The sequence below is a fragment of the Pogoniulus pusillus genome, chromosome 8 (assembly GCF_015220805.1).
Source record: "Pogoniulus pusillus isolate bPogPus1 chromosome 8, bPogPus1.pri, whole genome shotgun sequence".
Taxonomy (NCBI): Eukaryota; Metazoa; Chordata; class Aves; order Piciformes; family Lybiidae; genus Pogoniulus; species Pogoniulus pusillus.
The window spans coordinates 23,774,119-23,783,258 of record NC_087271.1 but is presented as its reverse complement, the minus strand read 5'-3'; the positions used below and the strand labels follow the sequence as shown (position 1 = coordinate 23,783,258).

The 9,140-nt window shown below is 45.6% G+C and overlaps 1 protein-coding gene across 1 annotated transcript in view; it reads right to left on the bottom strand.

Moving 5' to 3' along the window:
* Positions 1 to 6,342: 6,342 nt before the first annotated feature.
* MOB3C (MOB kinase activator 3C) overlaps positions 6,343 to 9,140 on the bottom strand; it is a 30,640-nt gene continuing 27,842 nt past the window's right edge. The window contains exon 4 of the mRNA XM_064147606.1: positions 6,343 to 8,548. Coding sequence (XP_064003676.1) covers positions 8,519 to 8,548 — 30 coding nt within the window. The 3' untranslated portion in view covers positions 6,343 to 8,518. The remainder of the gene's footprint in view (positions 8,549 to 9,140) is intronic.

The window sequence follows — 9,140 nt, the reverse complement described above, 5'->3', positions numbered from 1 at the left end:
TGAGGTCTGCCCTCAGCCTCCTCTTCCTCAAACTCACCATCCCCAGCTCCCTCAGTCACTACTCATAAGATTTATTCTCCAGGCCCTTCCTCAGCTTTGTTACCCTCCTCTGGACCAGCTCCAGCACCTCCACAGCTCTCCTGTATTGCGGTGCCCAAAACTGAACACAACACTGGAGGTGTGGCCTCATCAAAGCCAAGCCCAAGGGGACAATCACCTCCCTACTCCTGCTGGCCACAGCATTTTTAATCCAAGCCAGGATGCCATTGGCCTTCTTGGCCACCTGGGCACACTGCTGGCTCCTATTCAGCTGCCTGCCTATTACAACCCCCAAATCCCTTTCTGCCAGGCAGCCCTCCAGCCACAATGCCTCAAGCCTGTAGCATTGCTTGGGGTTGTTGTGACCCAGGTGCAGGACCTGACATTTGGCCTTGTTGAAACTCGTCCCATTAATGCTGTCCCATTGGTCTAGCTATCCAAGTCCCTCTGAAGAGCCTCTCTACCCTCATTGAAATATCCTCAAGTTACGCCAGGGGAGGTTTACATTAGACATTAGCAAAAACTCCTGTATCAAAAGGGCTATGAAAGACTGGAACAGGCTTCAAAGATGATCTAGTAGTGGCCCTGGTAAAGTTAATGTTTGGAGTTGATGATCTTAGGTCATTTCCAGCCATGGTGATTCTGTGACTGCGGACAGCAAAAAGGTACAGCACTTCCCACCACCAGGGCACCAGCAACTACCTTCCCCCAGAGAATCTCCTAAGTTTCCTCGAAGGGAGAACAACATCTTCTAAGTTGTACTGGCCTGAATTTTTCAACTCTGCTGCCTCATAAAGGGTCAATAATTTGTCGCTGATGCCTACTTTTCACCCAAAGCTGTTCAATTCAGCTGGGGTAAGCTGTTATTTAGGTGGCTCAGAAGAAACATCAAACTCAGCCTCATGAATTACAGCTTTAGCCCATGAGCATCTCTGCACTGTATGGTTTCAGTTTGGGCGTGCAGCTTGATAACCCACAGGACTCAAAGCCACAACCTCAGCAAATCTAAGTCAGGTTAAGACATAATGCTACCTGCTTTTCCTGTGTTCTGTGCCAAGGCACCAGTCAGGTGCACCACAGTCTGAGAGAGCTGCTAATTCATCACTGGGTTCAAAGGAAACAGCTCAGAAGCAGAGCAATGCTTGAGACATGAAGCCTGCAGGTCCCAGAACAGGATGGGTTTACTGAACATCAATGGTGCATTTGTGGTATTCTGACCCAGGATGAAAGCATGTGATGTGCTCTCCATCAGACTAGCATGGAAGAACTTGGCCTGTAAACAGCAGCAGCATTGAAGCCTGATTTCCTGGAGATTCGTTCATATATGTATGTGCAGTGCTCTGAAGTCTAACAAAGTGCAAGCCCAGGTGAAGGTGACTCCATATGAATCTTTAGTGGTTTATCCAGGTAGAAGCCAATCCTGTTTCCCTCTTCCCTCAGGGAAGGCATCGGTAGTCGTCACTCTCAACTAGCTGCCCACTTTTTTCCACAACACATCAAAACCTTTTATCAAATTGTTAGAGCAAGTCCAGAGAAGGCCACGAAGATGATCAGGGGTTTGGATCACCTCTCCTTTGAGGACAGGCTACGAGAGTTGGGGCTTTTTAGCCTGCAGAAGAGAAGGCTTCAAAGAGACCTTGTAGTAACCTTCTAGTATCTGAAAGAGACCTACAGGAAGGTTGGGGAGGGACTATTGACAAGGTCTTGTAATGACAGGACAAAGAGTAATGGGTTTAAACTGGCAGAGGGGAGATTTAAACTAGATGTTAGGGAAGAAGTTCTTTCCAGTGAGAGTGGTGAGACACTGGCACAGGTTGCCCAGGGAGGTTGTGGCTGCTCCCTCCCTGGAGGTGTTCAAGGCCAGGTTGGATGAGGTCTTGAGTGACCTGTTCTAGTGGGAGGTGTCCCTGTCTATTGCAGGGTGTTAGAACAAGATGATCTTTGAGGTCTCTTCCAACCTAAACCATTCTATGATTCTATCCTTGAGGAGTTTGGTCTGAACATCTTCTGATGTGTACCTCAATTTGAACAGGAGCGAAAGATAGCCTCCAAGAGTTACTCAAATCCACGCAAGCATGTTCAGACTCTGAACGCTGAGGACTCTTATCAGTTCAGGGGAGATCACTTAAAACTTTTAAAATAGAGTTATCCATGGATTTTAATACCCATCCAGTGCTTCTTGTTACACTTTTCTCTGCTGGGCTAAAGGGTTCTTACACAACACAGCATCATTGCCTGTGAAAGCAGGCACCTGTTCTCAAAGCAAGATGTATATACTTGAATCCTTGGGTTTCATTCCCTTTTGTTACTTGCAAAGCAACCCAATGGCACAACACAGCCAGAGGGCAAACCTTAAGTTTAAATCTAGCCTGTTGCAAAGCAGGGAGGGAAAAAAAAAGTTAAAAAGGCACCAAAGCACAGCTTCCCTTTTGTTGTTTTTAGTAGAATAGATATGGTATTTCTAGGAAATGGTTATGCTAATATCTCAGGACTAAATCCCATGAAAAGTGAAGAAGGGAGCTCCTCCTCAGTGTCATTAGTTTATTATCCTCAGTAAAATAGTGACTTTTATTTTTTAATAGCTTCTCAAGTACGTCTGCTTTTTACCCCCCATGCAGCACACAGCAGAGAAGATAAAGAGTCATCTATGCTGGCTCTTAGGCAAATAAGAAGTAATTACCCAAGCCAGTTTTGATTTAGCAGTGTTACAATTGTATCACAGTGCTTTGGCTTGCGTTGTGCTAGCGAAATATTTCCAAGCCCTGACTAGAATTATTCCTCTCTCATCTGCCCACAGCCAAGCCCCTCAAGTCTATACTGAAGCACCTGCAATCTATTCTAGGCTGATTTCCAGGACACAGATCATGTACTGTTCCCTCCACTGTTCACGGAATTCGTACAGGTTTGGTTTCTCTGAAAATTATACTTCTTATTTAGGTGATTAAACCCAGAGACAGGCTTATGCAATCACATTTTCCAAGATCTAGCTTCTGTGTAATTTTTTTTGTTGTAAATATCCTTTTGTCACTCTCTGCTGCTCCTCAAGAGGAAATAAATGAGCATGCTGTTTCTTTCAGACAGGCATACAGTTCAGGTGTAGCATTTTGGATAGCGTGAGATAGCTCTGCCCCTAGAGACCATGTTTCAGTGTCCCATCTAGCGAAATTGTTCACAGTAAGGAACAGGGAAAAGTTCTCCAAATGGGCATTTAAAGTGCCTATATGGATATGAATGCCAGGCTGAAACCTGCTTTTTCATCAGGAGGTTTTCCAGACCCGTGAGCGGTACTAACACCTTCACACAACGCCAACCCACTGCCCATTGGCACAGAAATCCTGAACTGTTTTATAGATCCTTGTCTTTTTAATGTAAAGCCCAGGCAACACGGAGTATGAACACCCATGGTCTGCAGAAGACCAGCAAACCAAACCTGCTGAAAACAAGCAGAAAGATGCTTGTGGTCACTGTACAAGAGGATCTTTAAGGGCAAACACTGCATATCCCTGAGCTCCTTCATCTACCCCAAATGGCTCTTCAACAGCAGCAAATTGACTTCCACCTGTCCAGATTGTTTTTCATCCTCAATACCCATTACAACTCCTTCCAGTCCATTTCTATGGTGTCTTGCTTAGGACAGCAAGGGGAAATGCAGGCTGCATGCTGTCCCAAATGCTAGGCTTTGGCACAGCCACTCAGGACACATGGAGCTGTGTCTGTGTAGACTGACTAAAGTGCTGCAACTCAGTTGATTAGTTGGTGGAGGGGAGTCTGGGTGAGCTCAGACGTTGGAAGAGACCCTGGGGCAATCAAATTGAGTGACTATGCGGGTTCTTGCTACACCGTCCTCACAGTAATCCTGCCCTGTGGTTGTCAGCTGTCAGTAGCAGATGCCATCACCCAACAGCTCAAAACATCAAAGTGAGGTACATCATTGGAGCTGAAGGGATTGTGTTCCATTCTTCCACAGCTACTTCTGCAGAAAGAGATTCTTGTGCAAGAGACCTCACTTGCTGTTGGTATGTTCTGCAGGCATGCAGTAGTCCCCCACTCAGCCCTGGCATTTTGTCTCTGACTCAGGGTCTCTTTTCAGCGGGTAGCTGAATGCTACACTGTTCATTCAAGGTTTTCTTGATGCATGACTCACTTGTCCTTCCCTGACCTGTGCAGGGGGATCTGGCTGTCCAGGCAGCACTAGCAAAGCCATCAGCCTCCAGAAGATAAAACCTGCAACATTCAAGAGAAACTTTAGTTGTGAAACTCTCTGTTAGAATCTGTATCTCAGCCCATCTCCAAGAAAGTGATCAAGGAATAGATGTAGTGTTAGTAATCCACCTCTGCTCTTTCTCATCCTGAGTGGATTCATGGTTCTCTCCTAGCATGGACAGATTTTTAACCCTCAGAAATTATATTCACTCCTTGGTTTCTTTTTCTCTCTTCCCAAGTCTTCTCTTATAATTTACAAGCTTTCTCCAAGAGAACGGGAGTACCTCAGACTAGAGGTTACTGATAGTTACTGTGGCCATTCACTGAGAACTGTCCAGCAGGCTTAAAAACCAACACATTCACCCAGGACATGGGCAGGCTTAAACCCAGGAGCTGTCACTCAGGCCGGCAAACTGCCACCACCATCCCATGACCCAATCTCACTGGGCTGCCAGTAGGACTTTTGCCAGCATAGATCAGCCTTGACTCCTGCCTATGGCTGGCCAAAGACAATGTGCTTCACTAGCCAAGCCCAAGTCTTCCTCGAGTCCCATTGCTGTGGCACTGGGACAGGAGCTGTTGTGCTCCACAAATGCTATTCCTAAATTCTCCAATGTCTGTAGGCATTGCATAGCACAGAATGTTTTCTGTGCCAGCTGACTTGGTGGCCAGCACCACAGCCTTTTGTTTGGTCCCAGAAGACATGGTTTCTGCAGAGAAGGAAAATAAAATTCTGGCAATAGCACATCTGTCCTTCATCAGAACTGCAGGATAGTGCAGAGACAATAGAGTTTCAGACACCTGGCAGTCAGCCAAGCAGATGAGTGATTTTGGAAGCTGGGGCTAACATGAACTGTGTGCATACTTAACACTCCCAGGGTTCCTGCCTGCTTTCACGTTGCACAGGGGTGTTTGCTGAAGCTCTGGGGATGCTAAGGCCTCACAGATAACATTTCAGCCTCCTGAAGGGAGAAGTTTGATTATATACTTATCACAGTGCTTTCTACTTCATAAACATCCTTGCTGTGCTCAGGCATTAAACTCTCCAGGCTGAGAGGCACTTAGGTGGATGAGGGCCAAGGGAACAGCTTAGTGTCTTGAAGAGAGGCAGAAAGACCTTTCTGGCAGTGAATGGTCTCCCTGTCTCCCCTTATACTGCTTCCAGAGTTACTAAGAGCTTGTCACAATGCAATCATGAGGAAACATCTCTGAAGCAGAAGGGCTGAAATCCTCAGGCATGGGTTTAAAAAACAAAGTAGAGTCTCCTGTGTTATGCAGAGTGTGTAATTACCTGGTGGAACTCCTTTCTGCAGGATAATGTGGATGACAAAAATACAAAAATAAAAGCAGACTTCTGTGCACAGGTATGATTTGCACCAAGCCTTTTGAAACTGAGGATGTTAATCCTTCCTCTCTGGGTCTGGCCACACCACAATATTGAAATGTTTTTTTTTGTTGTTGTTGTTGTCTGTTTCAACCTTTCAAGCCAGTAATTGTGACTGTGGGTCACTGTCTCACCACCTTCCACTGCTGAGGAGGGGCTGACTATCACCTCTGTACCTCACCTTGAAGTAGCTGTAGGGTGCTATCAATTCATCACTTAGACCCCACTGTTGAGACAGCTTCTCTGTAAGTCTCAACCTTACCAGCTCCCAGCAGGTCCTGTACATTGAGTCCTATCAGGCTTCACTCCTCAGGCAGGCAGAAGGTTCCTGTTGAAGCTGTCATCATCTCCTGCCCCTGCACCACACAGCAGTTTGTGCTTGTGAGTCTCACTTACATGAAAAGGCTGGAACATGGATCCTAGGTACCAGGAACCATACATCTCTGCAAAAGGTAGTCAGTAAAACTCACCACCACATATCTCTGGAAAATACCTTCAAGTGGAATGCTGGTGAGAAGGGCAGATGCATGCCAGCAGCATCAGCCTGTATCAAGCTGCTTTCTGAAATGCAAGCTGATGTCTCAGCATTGCATTGAGTTCCATCAGGGCTGGAACTCTCAGAGGAAATCCATTCTTCAAGTTAACCTGTGTGCTTTTTCATGATGCCTGCATCACTACAGATGAATCAGGGAAGAATGAAGTATTCCATTAAGTAATCAAGTATTAATGCTTCTTTAATTATTAACAGAACTTTTACTGATTGTTTTACACAGAAAACATTGGAATGATGTATCAAGTGGCTTTGTGTCCATTTTACTCTGTTTTATTTTCATGTAAAAATATACATCTGGTACACAAGATTGAAAAAAAAACCAAACCCACAACCAACCCCAAACATTTTGACAACAAATTAAGAGCTTTGATAGGTAAAAAAATTCACTTGTGTGCTTTAATGCTGACCTACATCTTTACATTTTCTAGCCACATCCCCTCCCTACCTCAAAAATGGGCAAGTCCCAGGTTATAAATATCAGCTGTGCCTGTATACAAAACTTGCCCAGAAAAAGGGCAGGAAGCACAAACATCACAATGCTGTGGCTCAGATAATTTGATTTTATTTCCCCCAAAATAGTGGGGGAAAAAAAAGAAACCAAAACCAACACAAACACTTGAACTGTTGTCAAAATAAAAATGGCACAGGGAACACATTAGTTATCAGGTATTGCAAGCAGAAGAGGAGGAAACGTTGGGATATGACACCTGACAATGAAATAATGGCACAGACCAGGTAGCAAAAGGTCAGAAAGGTTTGGGGTTTCAGCCTGGAGGAGGCTGAGGGGAGACCTTATTGCTCTCTACTACTACCTGAAAAGAAGTCATAGCCAGGTGGGGGTTGGTCTCTTCTCCCAGTCACCCAGTGACAGAACAAGGGGACACAGTCTCAAACTGTGCCAGGGCAGGTTCAGGCTGGACGTGAGGAAGAAGTTCTTCACAGCAAGAGTGATTGACATTGGAATGGGCTGCCCAGGGAGGTGGTGGAGTCATCATACCTAGAAGTATTTAAAAGGAGGCTGGATCAGGCACTTAGTGCCATGGTTTAGTTAATTAGAAGATGGTAGATGATAGGCTTGGACTCAATGATCTTAGAGGTCTTTTCCAACCTGGTTAACTCTGTGATTCCGTGAGTGGCAATGGCTTTAAACTGAAAGAGAGCAGACTTGGATTAGATGTAAGGAGCAAACCACCTTGACTGTGAGGATGGTGAAGCACTAGAATAGATTGCCTGGAGAGGTCGTGGATGTCCTCCTCCCTGGAAATGTTCAGAGCCATACTGGACAGGGCTTCGAGCAATCCATTCTAGTGGAAGGTGTCCCTGCAAGGGGTTAGAACTAAATGACCTTTATGGTCCCTTCCAAGCACTCTATGATTCTAAAAAGGACTGATTCTGCTTTTTTTTTTTTTAATAATGTGGTAGATAGATGTCTTCTCTTAAAGACATCTCCACCTGATTTACTATGCTGTACACATGGATGCTGGAAAACTAACATGGCCAATATCTGCTGAGCTTGCCAAGACAACATCTCAGAAAATGCTGACATGTTGAAAATGTTGCTTTCTGGAAACAGTTTCTTTCCACCACTTTCTGAGTCTTTCTCAGGTGGGCTGTGCTGATCACACTGAAAAGTGGCCTAGTTCACCTCCTCAGTCATAAGGCCACCTTGCCATTAGTCCAGCCAGTGGTAGATGCATCTTAGAACATCACAAAGTCCCCTCTGCCAAATGTGAAAACTCTCTTGTGGGGAAAAATGATCCTTCTGGTACAGCAGGAATTGGGACAGAGTGAGAAACATTTGTAGCTCATGGGTTTAAAATGGTACATCAGCAACTAACCACATGAAGGCAGCTGGGATCACATCAACAACCTTTCAGAGCTTATCTCAGATATTATCACAAACCCACTGCATGTGGGAAAGGCAACAGGTGTTACTCAGTAGCCAAGGTTACAGCTGCTCACAGGGCAGGAATCACTAATAAAACATTTGGAGATTGATATAGCTGAGGACAAAACAAGAGGAAAGGTGGTTGAAGAAATGATTGCAGATATGAGGTTGAGACTTAGAAACCAATGTGCAAAAGTCAGCCAAACTTGCCTTATTCTCCAGTAAGTCAGTGGCTTTCTAAGGCAGGAGACATACAACAATATGGATCCATTGCAAATACAACAAATCTGTCCAGAGATGCTTGGCAAGCTTAGGATTCAGCCCTGGCCCTGAAAAGGCTCTTCTGCAGCATTCATGGTCATTGGATTGAAACGCCCAGGGCAAGCGCATAGGAAGAGGTCTCCCAGCACGGGGTGCCTTGTCCCAGCAGAGTCTGGATGAGCCAAATGCTTCAGTGGCAAATTCGTTCTGTCATTTCTTTCTGCATTGAGGAAGGAAAGAAAAGAAAGGAGCAGTAAGTGCAAAAGACAGGTTTTACTTGTGACATGTCATGCAGTTTGGTAGGTGTCCTAAAGCAACCTGAGGAGATGACCATGGGAGTCTTGGGAAGTGTTTCTCTGTTTCCCACGCCAGCTCTCCTGGGAACTGCTTTGCCTCAGCAGCTGCTTGCTGGCATCCCCCTTGGTCTCTGTGGCACAAGGTTATTTTGGCTGTGTCTCAGCTTTGAGAACACGTTGGCTGAGGTGTTGAAAGATGCAGGTCCTGCTCCTGACTCAGCCATAATGCTGCCAGACAAGGCAGTGCTGCTCACAGAGCCTCTGTTTGCAACTGCCTAAGGAGATGGGACATGGAGCTGCTCTTGGCTCTCACTCTTAAGTGACAACAGCTCACCCAAAGGACCTGTGGCTTTGGCAAGGGATCCCACAGTCATGCTGCAATGCAAATGACTGTTAATAAGAGAGGGCCACAGGAAACCTTCTGCAAGAGCAAGCTCTATTTAGGCTAACAGGCTGTTTTCTTTAGCCAGGATGGCAACATGCCAGCTACATTAGGAAGGTGCTCAGCTTTCAGCC